Source organism: Protopterus annectens, chromosome 13.part0 (genome assembly GCF_019279795.1).
Source record: "Protopterus annectens isolate FY-2018-M chromosome 13.part0, PAN1.0, whole genome shotgun sequence".
In the NCBI taxonomy this organism is placed as follows: Eukaryota; Metazoa; Chordata; order Ceratodontiformes; family Protopteridae; genus Protopterus; species Protopterus annectens.
In genome coordinates, this window is record NC_056747.1 from 349854044 (window position 1) to 349879086 (window position 25043).

General features: G+C 42.8%; 1 protein-coding gene across 1 annotated transcript in view; it reads left to right on the forward strand.

Moving 5' to 3' along the window:
* The window catches only part of NKRF (NFKB repressing factor), a 330696-nt gene extending 307320 nt beyond the window's left edge, over window positions 1-23376 (forward strand). The window contains exon 3 of the mRNA XM_044053960.1: window positions 20845-23376. Within this exon, the coding sequence (XP_043909895.1) occupies window positions 20845-23075 (2231 nt within the window). The 3' untranslated portion in view covers window positions 23076-23376. The remainder of the gene's footprint in view (window positions 1-20844) is intronic.
* Window positions 23377-25043: the final 1667 nt, after the last annotated feature.

The window sequence follows — 25043 nt, forward strand, 5'->3', positions numbered from 1 at the left end:
CCCCCCCCCCCCCTTTGAGCCAGCTGTAACAGCAGAGTTGAAATTCCTTTCTCGGAAAACAGCCTTCCTTCCAGCCATCACTTCAGCCAGAAGAGTGTCTGAATTACAGGCCCTCATGGCACTGGAGCCCTTCATTATCTTCCATGCAGACAGGGTTTCCCTCAGGACCAATCGTTTATGCCCAAGGTGGTGTCTATTGTGGTGATAAATCAGTCCATTCATTTGCCTACTTTTTTTCCCTAATCCACAAAACTAAGGAGAATGAGTACTGCACTCTCTGGATGTGCACAGACAACTTAGATTTTATTTGAACAGGACTAAGCCTCTCAAAATCTGAACAGCTGCTAGTTGGCTTTGCTGCAGGGGCAGAGGGGAAGGCCATTTCAAAGCAAACCATTTCCAAATGGGGATAGCCCATTGCATTAATTTCTGCTACATGGAAAACCTACCCCACAGGGGATACGATCACATTCCACCAGGGCTGCATCTACCTCTGCAGCTTTTCTCAGAGGAGTCCCTACCAGGGACATCCTAGAAGCTGCTACCTGGAGCTCTGTACATACCTTCACCAAGCATTACCACATTCCTATTTTTTCTAAATCCAGAGCTGGTTTTGCCACTGCAGTCTTGCAGGGCTTAATAGCTGGCCCTAATGCTCTCTCACTTCCTCCTCCCTTCCTTAACTTTGGGAATCAACCCAAATGTGATGACTGCAACACTGAAACACGAAGAACATAGTACAGTTGTGTTCACTTACCATAAATGTAGTGTATTCACTGTTGCAGTCCTGGTTACCCTCCCTCCAGTCCCCTGACTTCTCTTGGCTCTACCTTTCCTTTTTGTTTGGTGTATTTGTTTTCTAGTGTATTTGCTTTTTGATGGAGGTGTACCATAACATATTATTGCTTCCCATTGTGGGGGCACCTGACATCTGGGGCAAGAAAAACTGATGTAATGGCGTCGGCTGCATGATGTTCTTCATCTCACATTGCTGCAGTCCTTACACTTGGGTAGTCCGCTGTCCTCGATCGGCCCGAATATCAAAGTATTAGGCTGACGTCGGTCAAGTCGCTTAAGACTGACATCAGAACGTCAGGGTACAAATGCGCATGACCGACGTCATATCCTCAGTCTTTTTTGCCGCATGGTCCGATGCAGAAGCAGCGTTGCAAGTGCCGTTCGGCGTTCTGAAATTTTTCGGAGTTTCAGACCGAGTCAAAGTTGGCTAAGTACCCGTTGGGAATATTTTAGTTTTTCTTGCCTCAGTGGTTTACGGATGTCAGAAAAAGTGAATAACTGTATTTCTTGTGGGAAGCAGATACCGCATAGAGATTATCATACTTTGTGTATTCCTTGTTTGGGGCCTGAGCACGGCGTTGTTGGGTGTCGCTTTTGTGCTAGGTTTAATAAGCACTATTAAGCGAAGGTTAGATTGTGCCAGGTTGGTCTTGAAGCGGTGCAATTACAATATGCCGTCTGATGCTCCGGCCCGCTTCTTCAAGAAGCGCAAAGACAAAGCAGTTAAACCCGGCAAGAAGAGTCGTCCGTGCGGACGCCGGTTCTTTGGGCGTCAGTGGAACCGGTGGTTCCACGGATGCTTCTCTGGAGTCCCAGGGGGAGACTTTGATATTGCAGGATGTGGCCTCTCAGGAGGCAGGTCAGGCTGAAGGGGCTTCTCAGGTTACTGTACTCCCCTCCCTTCCTAGGGTGGTTAGGCCCTCTCCTTCTGTTTCCAAGGCTTCTCCCAGAGGCAGGCCAGGTTTAGCTTCTGTTGGTGTCACTCCTAGTTCTTCAGGATCTGTGCCCAAGAAGCACATGCTCAAAATGGCAGAAGATTTAATTACTTTGATTAGAGGTTCTTTGCCCCCTCCTGATAAGAGGCCTAGGGTGGAACCAGAGTTGGGGAGTTTTGAGCAGGTTTTGGATGTTTCAGAGTCTTCGGCTGAAGACTTGCAGGAGTATTCTCCTTATTCTGATTCTGATGTGGATGATTCTATTCCTTCTGCTTCTCCTCCAGAGGATTTTTCTTTTTCAGAGACTCTTCATTCTATGAGGGAACATTTTAAGTGGGAAGGTCAGGACTTCTCTGATTCCAGGAAAAGGCTTAGGGAATTTTTGCTTTTACCCCAGCATAGGCCTTTGGCTATTCCTCCTGTTTTGGATGTTGTGGAAGATGTGTTTGCAGAGGCTTCACTTAATCCTGATTCTTTGCCTCCTGCTCCTGTTAAACCGGACAGGTATTACAGGGTGCCTGAAGCTCATAAATATCTGTATAAGAGTCCTAGGGCGGACCCAGAAACAGTTAGTCAGGGACCTAAGGGTGTCAAGGCCTCTGTGGTAAAAAATCCGGTTCCTCCCGATAAAGAGGCCAGAGCTTTGGATAGATGGGGAAAGAAAGTCTATACTTCTTCCACCTTAGCTATGAGGGCTTTGAATTGCCAGTTTCACATGCTGAAATATCAAAACTATCTTCTTTCTCTATTGAAGTCTAAGGTAGATGCTCTGGCGGAAGGCATTGAGTGTAAAGAATTACAAGATTTGGTACATGTTTCTGAACAGGTGGGTAAGCATTCTTTACAATGCGGATTTGATGCTGTACAGGCCTCGTCTAGGGTGGCTGCCACTGGGTCAGTTCTTCGCAGGCACGCCTGGCTGAGGGATCAGAACTTATCTGACCATGTTAAAACACGGATTTTAGATGCTCCTTTACAGTCTGATGTATTGTTTGGTTCACCTGTGGAGGCAGTTTTAAAGAAAATGGAAGACAAGGCTAAGTCTATGCAGACTGTTAAAGATTTTTTGCAAGTTCAGCCTCCGAAGTTTAGTAGGAATTGGCCTGCTTAAGGGGTGGACGTACCCTTCTTATGATTCACAGTCTAGGGGAAGATCTAGACGTGGTAGGGGTAGAGCTCAGGGCTCTTTCAGACCTAGAACAGGGAGTTCACCTGCACAGTCTTCGGGTGAGGGCAGGGGCCAGTCCTTTTGTAAACAGGCCCAATGACCTACCTTTTCAGCTGCCAGAGCCTTCTTGTCTGGCAGCACCTTTGGGAGGAAGGTTGGCACTCTTCAAAGAAAATTGGAGTTTAATTACCCAGGACAGATGGGTATTGGATATTGTACACCAAGGTTACAGGTTTTATTTCCATACATTGCCTCCTTTCAAAGGCATGCCAGACGTTCCTCCTCAGCAAAGAATAGAGGCTCACAAACAAATTTCTCTGCTGCTGCAAATAGGGGCCATACAGCCGGTCCCTCTGCCAGAAGTAGGCCTAGGATTTTATTCACGCCTGTTCCTAGTACCAAAGAAGGGGAACACGTGGAGACCAATTTTGGATTTGTCTATCCTCAACACTTATCTGGACATTACCAAGTTCAAAATGTTGACGTTACAACAGCTTTTACCTCTGCTGGGCAAAGATCACTGGATGGTGACTCTGGATCTCGAGGAAGCTTACCTTCATGTTCCTATCAGGCTAAGTTGCAGGAAGTATCTGCGTTTTCGAGCTGGGACTTCTCATTATCAGTTCTCTGCATTGCCCTTTGGCTTATCTACTGCGCCCAGAGTGTTCACAAAGGTTCTGGCTCCAGTGATAGCTTTCTTCAGGCTAAAAGGAATACAGATCTATCCTTATTTGGACGATTGCCTGATTCTGGCCAAAGGAAGGGACGAGCTTCTTCATCATTTGCAACATGTGATAGCAGTGCTAAGATGCCTGGGGTATTCTGTGAACGAAATAAAGTCCAGTCTAGTACCCTCTCAAGACATGTGCTTTCTGGGTGTGAGACTGAATACAGCATCCCAGATGGCCTTTTTGACCCCGGACAAACAAAAGAATCTTTCACTTTACTTCCATCAATTGTCTCATCTGTCCAGGCTGACTGCAAGGACAGTCCTTCAAGCCTTGGGGTTCATGGCATCTTGTATTCTGGTGCTTCCCAATGCCAAACTGCATATGAGGAAGCTACAATGGTATCTCAAAAATGTATGGACTCAGCACTGCCAGGATATGGACACTGTCATTCAGATAATACCTTGCATTCAAAAGGAATTTTTGTGGTGGGCTCAGGAATGTCACCTAAACAAGGGACTCTCTGTGACCCGGCCAGAGGCGAGTCAGATTCTAACGACAGATGCCTCAGACAAAGCTTGGGAGCTCATCTAAATGGAAAGTGGATACAAGACACGTGGCCTGCCAGACTACAACATCTACATATCAACTTGAAGGAGATGTTAGCAGTCCAATTTGCATTAATAGCTTTCAAGGATTTACTTCTTCCAGGGCAGGTGTTGGTTCTAACAGACAACACAACTGTCATGTGGTACATCAACAAGCAAGGCGGAACACATTCTTATCCTCTATGCAGGCAAGCAATGATTTTGTGGGAGACTGCTCTCAGTTTACAGCTCAATCTTCAGGCAAGGTTTCTGCCCGGAGCACAGAACTCCTTAGCAGATGTGTTGAGCAGACGAATTATGGATCCCCACGAGTGGAAATTGGATCCTCATGTATTTCAGAAATTGACAGTGTCATGGGAACTCCAGACATAGATCTGTTCGCTTCTCCACTAAACTACCAGCTGCCAAAGTTTTGCACAAAAAGGTTTCATCCCACAGCTTGGAAAGTGGATGCTCTTTCTTTCAATTGGAGCAATCTTCATGTGTATGCCTTTCCACCTCTGCCTCTCCTCCCAAAGGTACTCCTAAAGGTCAGACAGGACAAGCCGAAGATGATTCTAATAGCTCCAGATTGGCCTCGACAGCACTGGTACCCATTACTGAGAAGTCTGGTTTGGGAGCCTCCATGGCCTTTGCCTTCGATTCCACACCTGCTGTCTCAAGAGAACAGTCATTTACTCAATGTCAAACTTCACTCTCTTCACCTAACAGCCTGGCATATTCTGTTTTAAACCCTGGAGGGTCTCAGCTTCCGCAGCAAGTTTTGAATGTTATTTTGGAGGCCAGAAGGCCTAGTACAAGGAAAGTATACCCAGATAAATGGAAGAGATTTTTATTTTGGAGTGCAGCAAAGGAATTTGATGTTGCTAAGCCTAATTTAAGTGTGGCTCTTCAATATCTTGCTGAGTTACTGGACAAAGGTTTGTCCTTCTCTTCTATTAAGATTCATGCTGCAGCAATTTCTGCTCACTATGACTGTGATCCACCATTGTTTTCTCATCCTTTGTTTAAGCAATTCCTTAGAGGGGCAAAGAATATAAGACCCCCCGGTAGACCTCCTACTCCTGCTTGGGATCTCAATTTTGTGTTGGAGAAACTCACTCTACAACCTTTTGAGCCTGCAGCTACTGCCGAGTTGAAATATTTATCATGGAAGACTGCTTTTTGTTGGCCATTACCTCTGCGAGAAGGGTTTCTGAATTACAGGCCCTTATGGCAGTTGAGCCTTTCTTAATTTTCCATAAGGATAGGGTATCTTTACGCACTAATCCTTCCTTTATGCCTAAGGTGGTTTCTAGTGTGGCTTTAAACCAAACTATTCATTTGCCTACTTTTATGCAAACCCCAAAATAAAGGAAAAAGATTTTGCACACCTTGGATGTACACAGGCAGTTGCGATATTATTTGAGCAGAACTAAAGGGTTCAGGCAGTCTCAGCAGTTGTTTGTTTCTTTTGCTTTGGGTTCTCAGGGCAAGCCTGTGTCAAAACAAACTATTTCTAAGTGGATTGGGTTTTGTATTGCTTTCTGTTATTCCCATCATGGTAAGGAGGTTCCAGCTGGGATTAGGCCTCATTCCACTAGAGCTACTGCCACTTCTACAGCTTTTTTAAGGGGGGTGGCAACTAAAGATATTTTGGAGGCAGCTACTTGGAGTTCAATGCATACTTTCTCTAAGCATTACCACCTTCCACTTTACTCTAAATCTAGAGCTGGGTTTGCCACTGCTATTTTACAGGGCATTTTGGCAGCTCCTACTACTTTATAGTTTTGCCATCCTCCCTTACCTCTGCTTTGGGATTCTACCCAAGTGTAAGGACTGCAGCAATGTGAGATGAAGAACATAGTACAGTTTTGTACCTACCATAAATGTAGATGTTCGAAGATCCACATTGCTGCAGTCCAATTTACCCTCCCTCCTTCCCCTCTGTTGTTAGAGGCGGTTGTGTGGTTTGGGTTGTAAATATTGTGCATATTGTATATATTGTTCATATGATTAGTGCAAGGGTGGTTGGTTGTTTTTTGTTGTCTTTTGGTTTTGACCTTTCTGTTTAGGGTCTTCTGACATCTGGGGCAAGAAAAGACTGAGGATATGACGTCGGTCATGCGCATTTGTACCCTGACGTTCTGATGTCAGTCTTAAGCGACTTGACCGACGTCAGCCTAATACTTTGATATTCGGGCCGATCGAGGACAGCGGACTACCCAAGTGTAAGGACTGCAGCAATGTGGATCTTCGAACATCTACATTTATGGTAGGTACAAAACTGTACTTTTTATACCCCTGACGACCTGACGTCATGGAAGAAGAGACAGCATCCGACACAGGAATCCGAAGACTCTGGTATTCAGGCCGGCTGAGGGCTACCTGCAGGCAGATAACCCAAATGTGATGACTACAACAGTGAATACAATCTAACATCTACATTTATGGTAAGTGTACACAACTGTACTTTTTAAGTAACCCCCTGTTATAAGTGTATTATCTCTCTCAACCTGTTAAGTTACCATTATTTACAACCTCTCAGCAATTTTACATCTTGTGCCATTTTTTATTTCTTCCTCCTTAGTTTCCCATCACCATAACAGATGTAGTTACTTTCACAGAATTTAATCAAGCTTTTTTTTTACATTTGTATACTCTTTTATACTACTGTTTTAAACACCTGCAGTTTTCTTAATATCACACACAAAATGGTAGTGAAGGCAGAGAAAGATTTTAATCTAATACACATGTGCACTGCTTAACGTCCTTCTGCACAATGTCCAACTGCATTTACATCCTTGTACAAGCAGATGAAGATGCAATCGGCCATTGTGCGGATGGGCGTTAAGCAATGTCCGATACAAAGTATAGGGTGTTCACTTAAGGTCAGCAGTGCTTAACGTTCTATGGGATATAACCTATCTCAGACATAAAGTTGCACATACATGTGTGTTAATTTTTTAATTTTTAGTAATATTGCAGTACCCGAACATGTATCATTCCCTATAGTCTGCCACTTTTCTTTTCCACATCATCTCAAATTCCATCCTATTCCGTTTTATCTGTACATGTTAGGTCAAGTAAATGAATTATCTGTGCATGTATTTTTCCACAGCTTTCAAACACCATCATTCTTTCAGCGTCACATTCAGTGATGCTATACTTTCAGTCTTTTCCCCTTTTTATACAGTTTTTATTTCATATTTTGGCCTCCTTTTTCTCTTCCTCACCTTACCACTCAATAGAACCTTCCACTTTTTTCCGATTCTGAGTGCATGTCTTCCACGTCTTTATTTCTAATACCCCAGACCTGTTTTCCATCTCTGTATGTGTTTTTGTTTTCATCTGTTAGTTTGTGGACTTCATCTAGTTCATCCTTTTCTATATTTTTTGTCTTCATAGGTAGGTACTAGGCTATTGGCACTAGGGCCTATATAAGCCTAGCCAAAAGGGTACCCTGGCTTTCGCCACCCAAGAAAATTATTTTCCTGTACCCGTCTAGCAGAGCCACAGAAGTGATCCCCGGGGTGAATTTCCTATTTCCTATCCAGTCATCAATATTTTTCTTGAAGAGTGCTAATGAGGAGCTCTGTTTGACATAGATAGGTAGTCTGTTCCAGAGTATAGGAAGTCTCTGGGACAGGAATCTATCACTCCAACATGTTCTGTTTATTGTGGTGACAAGGTTTAGGTCCCTACAAGCATGTAGCTCAGAGGGATTGGGATTTCTCTAAGTGGAGCATGTCCAACAGCTCTGGGTTTGACACAGCTTTGTATGTTAGGCAGAGATCGCCTTTGAGTAGGCAATATGCGATGAAGTAAAGCTGGAGTTTTTTGAGACTGCCTGCATAGGGCATCTGTTTGATGCCAGTAATCCTCTTTGTGAGGTATTTCTGTGGCCTTTTCAGTTGTTTATGTCCTGTGAGGTACATACCAAAAGGGGCATTGTACTCTCTAATGGGTCTAATGAGTGGTGAGTAGAGGGGAACAATGGCCTCTCTTTTTCTGGATGAGAAACCTTTTGTGATGTGTGTCACGTAGAAGGATTTCCTGACCACTGTGGCGATGTGATTGTCAAAGGAGACACTACTGTCCACCTGTGTCCCAAGGTATCTTATCACACTTTCGGTGTTAAGTAGACTACCACCTATGTGGTAGTTCATGGGTGCAGAGTTTTTACCAAAGGGGATGACAATGCACTTTTTGGCATTGAGCTTGAGGCCATGGCTTTGACACCAGGCATCTGTCTCAGTGAGGCCCTTTTGTAGGATGTCCACATCGTTAGGAGTTTCAATTCTGGCTCCTAGTTTGCAGTCATCTGCAAACTTCGTTAGCCACAGACCTTCTGTGTTAGTCTGTACTTCAGAGAAGTAGATACCAAACAGGAGAGGACCCAGGACTGAACCCTGTGGTACTCCACTTGTTACTGGTCTGAAGTTGGATTTGGAGTCTACTTTCACAGTGTGGGTTCTGTCCGTGAGCCAGTTGGCAACCCATCTTGTGACATAGGGATTTATACCCAGTTTAGTGAGTTTTTCTATAATTCCAGAGTGGGGGATGGTGTTGAAAGCCTTGGTGAGATCTAGATAGGCTGTGTGAACCACCTTACCCTCATCTATGGCTTTGGTGACTGCTTCAGAGAAGTCTGTCAGGTTTAGGAGACATGATCTGCCTTTTACAAACCCGAACTGGGTGGGGTCCAGAGTTTGGTGATTACCAATGTCTTTGTTTATGAGTTCCATGATGATACGTTCTATAGCCTTGCAGACCAGGCTCGTCAGGCTAATGGGGTGGAAGTTCCCAGGGTCTGTCATGGCCCTTTGTGGCGTGGGATAACCTTCGTAGTGCGCCATTCAGTGGGCACAAAGCCTGAAGTGAGGCCGTGATTGAACATGGTACTTAGGTAGGGTGTCAGTTTGTTCTGTAGTTCATGTAGAACGCAGCCTGAGATATTGTCAGGTCCCATGGATGCTGTGTTCTTGGCTTTAGAGAGTGTATTTTTTTACCTGTGCAGCCATGATTACAGAAACGTTGCATTCTTCCGGTATAGAGATGGGCCCTCTTGGGGGTGAGAGGGGGGTAAAGTTAGCAATGAAGCTATCTTCCAGGGTCTTGACAATACCAGTTGGTTCTGTATATCTAGTGCCATTGTGCTGTAACTTGAGCGGATCTGAGTGTTGCCATTGAGATTCTTGACATAGCTATAGAATGCTTTGTGGTTGTCTTTAGAGTCAGTGGCAATTTTGTTTTCGTAACTAGCTTTAGAGGCTTTTATGAGGGATCTCAGCTTCTTACTGAGGCTGACCAGGGAGTTCCTCAAGTCATGAGATTTTACTCTCTTTTTTGCAACAGTTTCTTTCTTCTGTTGTAGAGTTTATGGCAGAGGACCACCAGATTGGCTTACTTTTTTTTTGGAGGATAGCATCTTGGTTCTGTTAGGGATAGCACGATCCATGCACTCGTGTAAGTGCTTATAAAGTGCATTTGTGTAGGATTCAGCAGTCGTACCTCTATTGTCTATCTGCATCAGTGTCATGAAGTTTGTCACTTCTGTCTTAAGAAGTGTGAAGTTGGCTTTGGAGAAGTTTTTTACGGTGGTTTCCCTAATGGGGGCGGGATGTGGATGTCTAGGGTGATTAGCTTGTGTTCGGATCTGACTGAGGAATTGACTTCTGGTGTGGAACACCAGTCGCCCATGTTGGTAATGACCAGGTCTAGGATATTGCTGCCCTTGGTGGGGGTGTGAATAAGTTGATTCAAGGCTTTGGAATTTATGAATTCCAGAAAACATTGAGCAAAACAGTTGGTACATGAGAAGTTTTTCCAGTTAATGGTGTGGTAGTTGAAATCGTCCATTATTAGGGTGTTGGGTTGTACCCTAATATTTTCCAGGGTATCAAGAAATGAGTGGGAATCTTGGGGCATGGTGGGGGGGTCTGTAGCAAGCTACAATTTGGAATGCGGTCTTGCCCAAAGTTAGTTGCACTTGGATAATCTTGTATGCATTATGCTGTGCAACTAGCATGGAGGTGTGGATATCCTTAATGAATATGGACACGCCTCCGCCTTTAGTGCTTCGGTCCAGGTTAGGTGGCCGAAAGGTGTATGAATTATAACCTGGTAATGCAGGGCTGCCCTCTTGAGCTTTGAACCAGGTCTCTGTCACTGCACAGATGTCTTTGTTTTCCATTTTAAGGAGTGCCTTGAGTGAGTGCATTTTGAGGTTTAGACTTCTAACATTGAGTAGCATTACCCTCAGATTTTGCTTGCTTGTACCTGTTACGGTGGAGAATTTGTCATTTGAACCTTGCCTAAAAAAGGCACTATAGGGTTGGCAAGAGCCTTAGCCAGTATCCAGAATCCCAAGGGCGACAGGTGCAGGCCATCTCTGGCAAAGCATCGTAGTCTGTCGATCATATCATCCCAGGCAGACAAATACTGGATCCCCTTAAAATGACACCAGAAGCTTAGCCAATTGTTGAAGTCAACCATTTTGTCCTTGTACTGCGGTATCATTCTGGGTGATGGCAGGATGCCGTTCAGGGCTAGGGACATACCAGCCTGGGCTACAAGATCGGAGAGCTCCTCTGTTTCTTTTCATGTAGTCCAGGGAGGTACGTCTCAGGTCATTCATACCAACATGGACAATGACAGAGTCATATTTGTACTTGTTGTGGAGTGACCTCAGTGCGTGCAGATCCTGGCACTCGACTGGCAGCTGACAGTAACTTTCTCCTTGTTTAGCCTGGTGAGTGAAACAGTGTGCCTGACTATAGAGTCACCTATGACTAGAGTGTTGGGTACCTTGTTATGCCTTATTGGCTGTGGTTGAGTGGCGCACTGAGTTTGTGGGCTGTGTCATTTGGGTTGTGTTGGGGAGTGGTGTTTGCTTGCGTTTCTGCTTTGGAGGTCCCTGTTGCTTGTGCAGGTTTTCATTGAGAGCCTCCGTGAATGTAAGTGTGTATTTTGTGTTTCTGTGTGTGTGTTTTGGTGGTGTAGGTTTTGACGGACTGTGTGATGAGTGTGGTGTGGTGCAAGTGTTTAACTTCTCTTGACTGTCTAGTCCAGTCTTGGGTGAAGAGAGTTTTGCTTCCGGTTTGGCTATACAAGTGTATCTCTCACATGTTGTAGTGTTCGTTGGTAGGAGGGAGAGGGTTGCCTGACTCTCCTTGGTTCTGACTGTGCTTCTCAAACATTTTGGAAATATAGAGTATATTTTAGAGCATTTATTATAACTGTAATTGCCTTAATATTGCTACAACTCAAGTGCTCTAGGTTGCACTGCATCTGAAGTGTTTGTGTGTTTTAGCGGCTTTTCTGTATATGTAGACTAGCTACTTATTCTGCTGTGTTACTGCCTCTTAAATTGTTTTTCAGTTGTGCACTTGCCTTGCTTCATTTAAAAAGTTTTAAATTGCTAATTTTGTAGAGTTTTAATTGCCTTTACTGTTTAGGACTATGCACTCAAGTGTGTTAGCCTTTTCTATATTTATTTACTGTATTATTGCATTGTTTAGCCTGTTTCAACAACAAAAAAATACTATCTTGTTTGCTCGTTTCCCACCTTTTCTAGCCAGTCCATATCCCAGGCTTTGCTTGTCTCAGGACTTTATTTTCTGTGCTCAGAGCTAGCCAGACCTTGCTGTGGTAGTGGGACATCCTACTGCTTACCAGTGGGACTGGTGAGCATTGTACTGCCTATCTAACGCTAAAGGAGTGGTTTCCAGCTCTGAAATTGTAATTTTATTAGCCTTTTTGGGCTGATCTCTATCCCTTTCCACTTTCTGGTTTAAAAACGCGTGCTTGCACTTTTTTCACATAGTGCAGCACTGCGAGGCTACAGTGAAACTATTCCAGGTGCCAGAAAGTCTGCTGTTCAAATTTTCCCTTAGAACTAGCTGGTTTCTCAGTAGTAGCACTAAAATCTGAACCCCTGTGACTAGCACTTGCTCTAGAACCTGCTGGAAAGCACTAGGAAACCTGAAACTGATTCAAGCACTCAGCTCCCCTTGTCAATAAGGAGAAATTAATTATAGGTACTAAACGGCCTATAATTGTAAAGTACCTTGTAAAGGTGAGGGAAAACAGCTCTTAAACTTTACAGGAAAGCACTAGGAAGTCTGAAACTGATTCAAGCACTCCACTCTCCTTATCAATAAGGAGAAATTAATCATCGTCACTAAACAGCCTATAATTGCAGAGTACCTTGCAAAGGTAAGAGAAAACAGCTCTTAAACTTTACAAAAAAGCACCTAAACAAGCATGTCCAAGGGTCAGCTTCCAGTGATTTCTCCTGTCCACCTGGTGAATCTGGGCATACTGGGGCAGTGCGGCAACTGCCTCATGTACACAGACATCCTCTCCTCCTACCACCCAACACTACAACCTGCGAGAGATGCACTTACATAGCCAAACTGGAAGCTAAGCTCTCTCCGGCCAAGATTGTGGGCGGGACTGTCCCAAGATCAGCAGCCTGATCCCGAGTCCCGCCCTGCCGGTTTAAATCCCAGCCAGCCTCCGCTTTTTTTTTTTTTTTTTTTTTTTTGATTGTCCCGTATACCTGGCATACGGGCCAATCAAAAATTGCTAAACACGGAGCTTCTTGAGTTCCGCATTAAACACGAGAAGCTCTGTGTTTAGCGATTTTTGATTGGCCCATATACCGGTATACGGGCCAATCAAAAATCGCTAAACACGGAATGCGGAACTGCAATGCATTAAACACGAGAAGCTCCGTGTTTAGTGCAGAGCTACTGAGCATTAAAGACCTTTTTTTTTTTGGTCTTCAGTTGCCGTGAGAGACCTTCTTCTTTTTTGTCCCTACCTGGGGTGCTGGAAATCTGGCAACCCTGATTACACCTCAAGCAACTCATAGCCCTTCAAAACTCACACCATCATCAACACCCACACATGGCAACACTAAAACCCACATATGCAGAGGCCCTTAACATTAACCTGTGCAAGCAACAAGGACCTCCGAAGCCGAAACGCAAACACCAGTCACAACCAAAGTGACACATAGCTCACAACACCAGTGTGCCACCCAACAACAGCCCCTAAGGCAAGGCAATGTACCCAACACTTTAGTCATAGGTGACTCTATAGTCAGGCACACTGATGTCCCACTCACCAGGCTGAACAAGGAGAAAATTACAGTCAGCTGCCTGTCAGGTGCCAGGATCCGCCACATAACACATGCAGTCAAGTCACTCCACAACAAGTACAAATACGACTCTGTCATTGTCCATGCTGGAGTGAATGACTTGAGACGTACCTCCCTGGACTACATGAAAAGAGACCTGGAAGAGCACTTGGATCATGTGACCCAGGCAGGTATGACACTAGCCCTGAGTAGCATCCTGCCTTCGCCCAGAATGATATCACAGTATTAGGACAAAATGATTGACTTCAACAATTGGCTAAGCTTCTGGTGTCATTCAAAGGGGATCCAGTATTTGTCTGCCTGGGAAGACATGATCGACAAACCACGATGCTTTGCCAGAGATGGTCTGCACCCGTCAGCCCTGGGATACAGATTATTGGCTAAAGCTTTTGCCACCCCTATAGTGCCTTTTTTAGGCAAGGTTCAAAGGATAAAACCACCACCGTAACAGATACAAGCATGCAAAATCTGAAGTTAATGCTACTCAATGCTAGAAGTCTAAACCTCAAAATGCACTCTCTCGAGGCACTCCTAAAGATGGAGAACATCGATATCTGTGCAGTAACTGAGACCTGGTTCAAGGCTCCAGAGAGCACCCCTGCAATACCAGGCTACAATTCTTACCACACTTTTCAGCCACAAAATCAAGACCGAAACACTAAAGGTGGAGGAGTGTCCATATTCACCAAGGATATTCACACCTCCAGGCTAGTTGCCCAACACAATGCATCTGAAATTCTCCAGGTGCAACCAGCACTAGGTAAGACTGCAATCCAAATTGTAGCTTGCTACAGATTCCCCACCATGCCCCAAGATTCTCACTACACCTTTCTAAACATACTGGAAAATATTAAGATAAAACCAAACACCCTAATACTGGGTGATTTCGACTACCCTGCCATTAATTGGGAAAACTACTCTGGTACCAACTTCTTTTCCCAACGGTTCTTGGCATTCATAAATTTCAACGCCCTGGATCAACTAATCCATTGCCCCACCAGGGGAGCCAATATCCTAGACCTGGTCATTACCAACATGGGAGATAGATGCTCCACACCAGTGGTCACCCCCTCATTGGTCAAGTCTGACCATGAGCAAATCACTTTTGACATCCACATCCCACCCCCCACCCCCCATAAAGGAAACCTCCTTAAAAAACTTCTCCAAAGCCAACTTTATGCTACTGAAGTCAGAAGTGACAAACTTCACAACACCCATGCAGACGGGATCTGGAAGTTCGACTGCAGAATCCTACACTAAGGCACTGTACGACCACATCCACTCATGCATGAATCGTGCCATCCCAAATGGAACCAAGATGCTGTTCTCCAAAAAAAGGAAGCCAATCTGGTGGTCCCCTGCTATAAACAAACTATACAACAGAAGGAAGAAACTGTTGCAGAAAAGAGGAAAATCCCAGGATGCAAAAAACTCCCTCACCAGCCTCAGTAAGAAGCTGAGATCCCTTATAAAATCCTCAAAAGCTAGTTACGAAAATAAAATTGCCATAGATTTCCAAAGACAACCACAAGGCATTCTATAGTTATGTCAAGAATCTAAATGGCAATGCTCAGATCTGCTCTGAGCTACAACACAATGGCATTAAATATACTGATCACAAAGATATTGCCAGTATCCTGGCAGATCGATTTAGTGCCAACTTCACCCCCCTCTCACCCCCTAAAGGGCCCATCTCAATACCAAAAGATTGCCAAATTCCGATAATCTCAGCCACACAGGTAGAAACCGCACTCGCCAAAGCTATAAGAATACAGCATCCATGGGACCAGATGACATCCCAGGCTGTGTGCTACATGAACTACAAAATGAACTGGCACCTCACCTAAGTGTCATGTTTAATCATAGCCTCACCTCAGACTTCTTGCCCACTGAGTGGCGCACAGCTACAGTTATCATGCTCCACAAGGGAGGATCCGCCTTGGATCCTGGGAACTACCGTCCCATCAGTCTGACCAGCCTGATCTGCAAGGGCATGGAACGCATTATCATGGAACTTATAAACAAAGACATTGGCAACCTTCAAACACTGGACCCCACCCAGTTTGGGTTTGTGAAGGGCCGATCTTGTCTCCTGAATCTGATTGACTTCTTCAAATCAGTCTCCAGAGCTGTGGACAAGGGTAAAGGTGGTCCACACAGCCTATCTGGACCTCGCCAATGCCTTCGACACCACCCCCTCACTCTGGAATCGTAGATAAACTTACTAAGCTGGGCATAAATCCCTACGTCACTCGATGGGTTGCCAACTGGCTTACTGACAGAACCCAGACTGTAAAAGTAGCCGACTCCAAATCCAGCTCCAGACAAGTGACAAGTGGAGTACCTCAGAGTTCAGTCCTGGGACCACTCTTGTTTGGCATCTACTTTTCTGAAGTACAGGCCAACACTAAGGGACTCTGGCTAACAAAGTTTGCAGATGACTGCAAACTGGGAGCCATTGTTGAATCCCCAAATGATGTGGATATTCTACAAAATGGCCTTAGAATCAGATGCCTGGTGCCAGAGCCATGGGCTCAAGCTTAATGCCAAGAAATGTATAGTTATCCCCTTTGGGAAAAAACATGTACCCATGAATTACCACATAGGTGGCAGGATGCTAAACATCGAAAGTGTGATGAGAGACTTAGGGACACAGGTAGACAGTGGTCTCACTTTCGATATCCACATCGCCACAACAGTCAGGAAATCCTATGTGGCACACCTCATCACTAAGGGCTTTTCATCCAGAAAAAAGGATGTCATTGTCCCACTGTACTCATCCCTCATTAGACCCATTATAGAGTATAATGTCCCGTTTGGTATGTACCTCACAAGACATCTGCAACAGCTGGAAAGGCCACAGAAATACCTCACTAAAAGAATCACAGGCCTAAAGCAGAGGCCATATGTTGACCGTCTAAAAAAAACTCCAGCTGTACTCTGTGGCATAGTCTACTCAGAGGCGAGCTCTGCTTAACATACAAGGCCATGTCAAACCCTGAGCTGTTGGACATGCTCCACTTAAAAAAAAAAAATCCCAATCCCCCATAGCCCCACGCTCCAGGGATCTAAACCTTGTCATCACAATGAACAAAACATGCTGGAGGGATAGGTTCCTGACCCAGAGACTCCCCATACTCTGGAATAGACTGCCAGTACATGTCAAGCAGAGCACCTCATTGGCCCTCTTCAAAAGGAACCTTGATGATTGGAAGGGAGGTGGGAAATTTATCCCGGGGATCATGTCAGTCGCCCTGCTAGACAGGGGCCCAGAGAAGTAAATATTGTGGGAAGAAATATCCAGGGAATTGTTATGGCTAGGCTTGCATAGGCCCTAGGACCGATAGCCTAATACCAACCTATGAACCTGTGTACATGAGGCAATTGCTGCATTGCCCCAAGATGCCCAGATTCATCAGGTAAACAAGAGAAAACACCGGGAGCTGACCCTTAGACATGCCTGGATAGGTGATTATTAAGTACTAAAACCTGCTTTCCTCTAGACAACTGAGGAAAGTTGAGTGCTGTAGTAATTTGTAGCATACTTAGTGCTTACGAATTCTGAACAAGTGCTGGGCTCAAAGAAACAGATTTGAGTGCTAAAACTAAAAATCTGGTTAGTTCTAAGAAACAAAATTAAGCTAGAAGGCTTCCCTCCATCACAGAAAGGCTTGGGGGCTCAGAAGCTTACAAATAGTCCTAGATACAGCAAATCTGTATGTGGACTAGACTACTTACAGGAAACAAGCTTAGAAATTTTTTTCCCAAATGCTCTCTTTGTACAGAGTAGGAGTGCCCGAAATCAGAATATGATCTCACTGCACTCAGTTGAGTGAGCAAATGAGATGGGCCCAGGAGGAGTATCCAATTGCAAATTTACAAGAGGGGTGTGCAATTTCAAAGCCACCAATATTAACACCAAAACAAGAACGGGGGGGGGGGCTAACTGTAGAGACACAGAGCCACAATTTTCAGTTAATATTCAGTGAGAAACAAAAATAAATAAAATGCAGTACTACATGAAAATGTGCAGATATGCAGATAAGTGTACTTAAATTCGCTTATACATCCAGTTGATTGCAGATAAATCTTAGCCGGCCAAAACTCAAGTATTTAGCAGGAAAAAAAAAACAAAATCTTGTAATTCTTCACCTCCTCCCCCATCCTTTCATAATTCTCTTCCACCATTTCTTGCTTAAAAAAATTGTTCTTCACCCTCATTTTCCCCACTTTCTTTTTTCATTAGTGGACAGTCAAACAAAAAATGTTCCTGACTTCCACATTTCCCACAATGTGATTTACATTTTTTTTCTGGAATGTTCAGATGGCTCAGACCTTCTTTTTCTACAATTGTATATTAAATGTGATTCATCCCAACAGAAAAAAGACATGGTTTTGGCTGCCCCCAGTACTCAACACACCCTTTTTCACATGGATTACTGTCACATTAGACACACACTGCAACTTACTTTAAACTTCCCATCCCAAGCCATACTTTTCCCGTCAGCTACTTCTTAAATATCATGCACATCCTGACATAAAATTAGAAAAAAACATTTTAAATCATTTTCTTCCATTGTGGTTGTAAATTGTAACAACAGTTTTCGTTTTAGCTGTATACTTAATTTTGATAAACATAGTCCTTCCAATGAGATATGTTGCTTCTTCTTTCACATTCATTAATTTTTTTTTTCTGCTAATACAAATTCTCAAAACTTATTTCACAGAACGGTTCACTTGTTGTATGCGTTAATACCCTAATGCCAGGCAAACTGAATCCTAAGGGCATAACAACATTGTCTAAAACACAGTACTTATTTACTGTTCATACTTTCATCCTCACAACAGGCCTTTTCCTCCAGCCCTCAACAGCTCTAGTTTGTCTCTGCATATCCTTTTTTTTCTGCAGTCTTTCAATGAAATCTGCTACTACTGTTGCATAAATTTTTATTCTGGAAACGGAATATTTTGTCTGTCTTTCTCTGTTTACTAATGTGTTCTATCTTCCTGCAGCCAAGCACACAGATCAAGCACTTAACCAGTTCATTTTCCAGATATACCCTATCTATATCCATGCCATTGCTTACAGCATCCTTCTGTCATCTCCTCACTGACAAATATTTTGTCCATTACCACACTCCACTGCATCGCCTTCCGATTCTTCTGGCTCTGCTTGCGCCATCATTTTATGTAAGATAGTCATCCAGACCCTCTGATGCCATAATATCACCTCTAAAACATCTTTTACCCCTTTTCCAACTTGTGTCCACTTACAGCATCCATCTGAGATTCTGTGATCACCAGTAGTAGTCCTCTGGCCCCACCTAATGTTCGCCTCACAAACAATCCTCCAAAGATTAGGGGGAAGCTCCCCTGATGCCCTAGCCTGGTATTCATACCACTTCAGGTCTCCCTTGAAAAGAATCTGCTGGCCTGGTGAGACTAATAATGTCAACAAAAAAGCATAAATATAAACATGGTAACATTGTCTCTTTGTGCCTAAATGTATTTGATGTATACAGATGTACTTTTATTTACCATTGAAGTATATTTTTCTGTGCAGCCTCAGCCTTTTGCTGTTTTGTTTTACAAGTACAACCTTTCATGAATGGCAGGGATCAAAGTAGGAGCTAGGTTGAAGTGTTTTGTTATTTTTGATTTCTCATTTTTTTTTTTTGTAGGTGATGCAAATAAAGGCACCAGAGTTCCACAGACCAGCAATGGATTTTGTCACATTAATGATCCACAGACCAGCATTGGGTTGGGCTGATTCTACTTCTGGTGGTTTGTCAGAGGGAGACTAAAATAGCTATATTTTAAGGGACTACTTCGTTGTAATCCATTAGACTGCAGTGGTGCAACGGTTAGCGTTGTCGCCTCACAGCAAGAGGTTCTCCCGTTCGATTCTCTGCTGGAGCATCTTCTGTGTGGAGTCTGCATGTTCTTCCTGTGATCGAGTGACTTATAAAGACATGCAGGTAGGTGCGTGCGTGAATGGGTGTGCCTTCTTTGAAGGTTAGGTGTCGGGCTGACACCTCGGCACTGTAAAAATCCACTGCCAATCAATAGCGGACCGGAGTTCCTCTGTGGTGATCCCTAACCGGGAAAAGCCGAAAGACATTACTTCATTGTAATCCATTGTAGATGGATTAGCACCTGATACTTTCACAGTATAGAGAAGATTGCCATTGGCAGTAATTTGCTGATTGGTGCACTTTTGTTTGTTTTATTTTTGTTTGTTTTTTTAACCATCCCTTCAGATTTATAGTGCCAGTGGCCACTTTCTTCCCATTTGTGATCTGTTTGCTGGCTTGACTTTCTTTTTCAAGACCCATTGGTCACTTTAAAGGGAAGGATGCATAAAGATGCACACAGTTTTCACTGAGGAAGCAGTTGAGGTGAAGGGTTGGAGACCAGTGATCCAGGGTGCATTTTGTGCTAGTATTTCTTTGTTTCCCACTTTCATACAGTGTGAAGTGTGGTGTTCTGCACATGACATGTGAGCAGCCTCTCATGTGCTGCAGGCAACTGCCATGCTCTTCCTTTGAAGGGAGACTAATTGCCCATCCACCAGCTTTGCTAGGGTTTTGGGTTGGCTATATGTCTCTCGTAACTTATCTGCATTGTTTTTCTTCCAACGTCCTCCATTTCTAGCCAGGCCTTTTTTAGTGTTTTTCACAAATGCCAAGTCTCTTGTCACCAAGCCATCAGAACACTAACTGATAATAAATACATCTTGTTTTCATTTGATAACCTCAATTATTTTATTATTGTTTTGATACTTTTGTTATCCAAGTAAGCCTGTAGAGATGTGTCCCTTTTCATGGTGCTCCAGAAGCAATGCTTTGAGTAAGTGACTTTGTCAAGTATGGCAAATGATCGTGTATTTTTTTCTTCTCATCCCTTACTGTAGAATAGGGGAAGTAATTCCAGGCACATTTGTCTGTGTACACGCATGTATTGCTAACAAAGAGACAAAGTTAGGAGTGCATGACAGTGTTCAGTCTTGCAAAGAAAAAAATGATGTAATATAACTGCATTATACTGTATCATAATATATTTCTCTAGAGCTTTAGCCTTTTGCTGCTTTGTTTCATAAGTTGTCCCTGACATTCATGAAAGGTTGCGAAACGGGAGTGAGGATGAAAACGTTTGTTAGTTTTGATCTGTCATTAAGTTAGATTATGCAAATAAAGACAGTGATGTTACGCAGACCAGCAGTGGGTTTTGTCACATTAATGATCCACAGACCAGCAGTGGGTTTTGTCTGTTTCCACTTCTGATGTTCTGTCACAAGAACGGAAAAGCTAGAAGCAATCTGTTTTGCAATAGGCAGTATAAAACTTGGTCAGAAATATACAGTCTATGGTGTAAAGTGAAACCAGCCAAATGTAGTTTTAAATAAACTGCTTGTTTATTTCACTGTACAGTCCTAAATGAATATGTCTTCCTTGCACAAAATCTTGTTTGTTAGAGCTACATACACAAGAATTGCATTGACTTTTTTTTTGTTCTGTAGATCAGAAACCTTCAAAAAAGCAGAATACTTCAAAGTTTCAGCCAAGACCTCGATTTGAGCCTATGCACTTTGTTGCCAGTAGTACTGCGAAAAAGGAAGATAATAGTGCTGTAAAGAAAAGAAGCGTTTTTGATAACTTTGTACCACAGAAAGAAACAACAAATAGTTTTATTTCTACAAAGCAAGAGGAAGAAGATGTTGATGATGATGATTATACAGATTGTGATATGGATAATTACACAGAATATCACACAGAATTGGCAGGATCATCATATGTCCCTTACCAGAATTCAGATTTGTTTGTTTATGATTGTACATTTCCGGGCCAAGATGATTTTCAAACTTTTGATGACCAAAAAAGCAACTTTATGAATAAATTAAAAGAAGATTACACTGCAAAGTTTGAGGCTCATCAGACGGCTCAGCTGAAAGGTCAGAAAATGAATCCAGTCAAGCAGGTTGTAGGAGGTGGTAAACAAGGATGCACGGGTTTGGGGTTTAAAGACAATAAACTGGTAAATGCCACTACAGCACAGAAAGTGACATCAACCAATAAAAATGATGCAAGTTCATGCCAAATTTCTACTGCAGCCTCCGCATCCTCCAGTTTCTCTCAGGCAGAGATTGGAAAGAAGAAAAACTTTATTGAAAAGCTGTCAGCAGCCATTGCACAAAAAGTTGCTGCAGTTGTTGCAGGTCTTGATAATAAACCCAATTACACAATGCTTCTAGCTTCTTCAATTCAAGCTTGTCATACCAACCCAGAGTACATTTATGTCAGTTTAAAAGAAATCCCTCCTGCTGACCTTCCAAAAAAGCGGCAGCTTCCAGCAGATGGCTATGCTTGTGAACTGCGATGTAATGGTATGTATTTATCTACAGGATATTCTGGCAGCAAAATTGGTGCACGGGACCGAGCCATGGAGCAAGCAGTTAAACTTCTGCAGAAGTCTGTGGGTGTTAAAGTTGTCTGTCGAAAATCAAAACTAACATACATTGATGACTTGGTAGTATATCAGATAGGTGCACCTTTGCGTGACTTCCCCCCTGCACTTAAACAGGTTGATAAAATAAACAATATGAAAAGCAATAAGGCTTCTGTTTACGTCCAGAAAGACTTGCAGTCTGAGGATCAGACTGGTAAAAAGCCATGGGATAACTTTATCCTTAATGAAAATGCCTCTGATCCTATTGGTGTCATGAATAATTCAGCTGCATTTAACAAAATGACTATTGAATATAAACATGAATTGTTGCCAACACTTAAGTGGCGTTGCCAGCTTTATTTACAGGGTCATCTGTTAGCTGAAGGCTTTGGTTCAAAAAAGTATAGTAAACAGGCTGCTGCTGTGGAAGCAATAAGAATCCTTAGAAAGGTGCAGGCTTCTAAACAGCTAGATAATGATGATGAAAGTCCTTTCATACAGACAGTAGGAAGTGCATGGAAGAAGCAAGAAAAAAAAATTGATCTTAGAGACATACTGATCTATGAAAATGCAACAAATGCTGTGTGTACACTTAATGACACAGCTCAGTTCAACAAAATAGCTGTAGAGTATAGATTCAGCATTGTGTCAAATCAGAAGTGGAAATGTGATGTGTATTTGGCAGATCAGTTTGTTGCATCAGCAGTTGGGATTAAGAAAAATGTGAAACATAGTGCTGCTGAAATTGCAGTAAACACACTCAAACAAACACAGCCAGTGGTAAAAGCAAATCTCACTAAAGGTTTATCAAAGCAGGCAATTTCTCGAAATCAGATTATTGGTCGCTCTACTGAAGAATCATACAAGCAGCAGATAAAAGAAGACAACATTGGTAACCAGCTTTTAAGAAAAATGGGTTGGAGAGGGGGGGGTTTGGGTAAAGAAGGAGAAGGAATTGCAGAACCAATTGCAGTGAAGGAACAGTTTACAAGAGAGGGCCTTGGGCTAATCACGGACAAAGCTGGAAAAATTACTAGGCGAGATATAGAAGGAATTATAAGGAACTATGCTTCCTCAAATAGTCAGGAAGATTTGACTTTTGCTAAAGAACTTACAATTGAAGAGAGGAAGCAGATCCATCAAATGGCACAGAAATATGGCCTTAAAAGTAAATCATATGGACAAGGAATTGATCGTTTTTTGATTGTAAGGAGAAAACAAAACAAAGAGGAGCTGATCAGCCAGCTTATGCAAGAAGGTCAAGCCGGATGTTATCAACTTGTTATGCCACAGACATTGTGGTAAATTCATGTATGTCATGTTGATATGTAGAGTCAAAACAAGATGTTTTATATCTTGAGTTATAATGCATTTTTACTACATGTTGAAGTATGCTATAAATTGACTTTCTATCTGCAGCTAGTTAACACATCATTGATCTTACAACACAACTGGTTTATGACTGTGCAGTACTGTTCATATTATTTGCAAAGAAAAAAGTATTTCCGGTTAACAGCTTGACATCTTATCACTTTAATTTGGTAAAATCAGTGTTATGTTGTGGAATGCTTACAAAGGAGCAAATAAATGTAGGTTAAAAAAGGAATTCCTTTTGCCAGTCAGCAATTTGGGAAACTTCACATTTTTGCTAGTTTACATAAAAAATCAGCATAACAGCAGTGACGCTGAAGTTCTGGAATGTTCATTATGCATTTTAAGACTGTAAAGTTGGAGGAGTCACTGACATGTACTGTTTTTGTGCTGTATGCTCACATAAGGGTTATGCATTGCTTGACTGTTTTGGTGAAGTATTGTGGTGCATCTGGTGAGTAATCATAGTTATTTGTTATGGCAAGCAGCTGAATCTCACACATTGCACTGAAAGGAAACACAAAACTGCTATCGCTAATACTTGAACGTTAGATATTCTAGGCATATGGCTGCATCTTTTGTTTCAGTCCTATAAAAAAATTGAGTCTAATGCAGAATAATGATTGGGCATGTTTACCCAAAAAATGAAGTCATTTTTAACTGATATCCTAGGTTAGGGATTACGTTTCTGATGCAGCACGGTGACCCTATGAGATTCCATTACTCCAACCTCTGCAGATTCATAGCAACATTGACTAGATAACTCACTGGCCTGGATCACAAACCCTTCCTTATATTTGTCAGCTGTATCTGAGGGGTGTGGGAGGGTCAAGAAGCTGCCATTACTACATGTAAAGGTATGGACTTGTTAGTGGTGGTCCTGCCATTAATGTGTATACACTTACTTTATAAGTCCAGAGTGTTCGGAAATGTGGTCCAGAGTCATCTTCCATTCCCCACTATCGCAATGCAACACCTCCAAAGCCAACTCGAAATGCTAGGCTGGCTGCCATTCTGAGCTCCATTCTCTGCTGGGACTAGAACAGCACGTTTGTTGTCAGTGTCTTGATGATTGTCTCACATCCATAGAAAGAAATGAACAGGCAAGCCCTAATCATTCTCATCTTCCCCCATGCCACCTCCAGCAGATACCCAAGCCAGAAACTGAACTCTTGTTGCCTTGGTCTTCACTTTAATTTTATCAAAATACAGCAAAAGAATTGGCATCAGGTAATCAGGTAATCTGCTGTAAGGATATGTTGCACAAAATTCCATTTTGTGAGTTTCATACAGGCATGTTTTTTCACTCTGGTACTAAAATATGGAAAATGCATTGGAATTTGTAATGCATTATGGTGTTTAACCTACTCTCTGGTTACGTCTTCATTCCTTTCTGATATTTTAATTGTGCTCTAAAATTACTAAGAATGTTCTTTATTAGTATACTTGTTGAAACAGCCTCTGCACAATGCTGTGAAGCACTGCCTCATATTTTTTTGTTTGACTACAGTCCCAGCTGCCTTCTCCTGATGCTGTGTTAACACTATTCTAATGTAGCAGGAGTGAATGACTTGTGTCTTTTGCATGTAAGAAAGTCTTTATTTATTTTTGCTGCCACAGTATTACTTTGGACATTTCTTCTCAAACCACCAACAGTGTTTATTAGCATGGTTGTAGGCAGCCATATGAATTTCCAGTGTGTTTAGGTTCAGAAACTTTTAGGACTGGGAACTATTCTACCATTGGAAAAAATCTTAAATAAGGATCATTAGCTGCCCTGAGGTTAGAGTCACTGGTGCTGTCATAGAGATGTTTTTCTCGTCTCTTCATACAAAGATGAAATGAGATGTGTTGTATATTTTTTGGCTGCAATTTAGAGGTGGTTTGAGACCCTAATTGGAG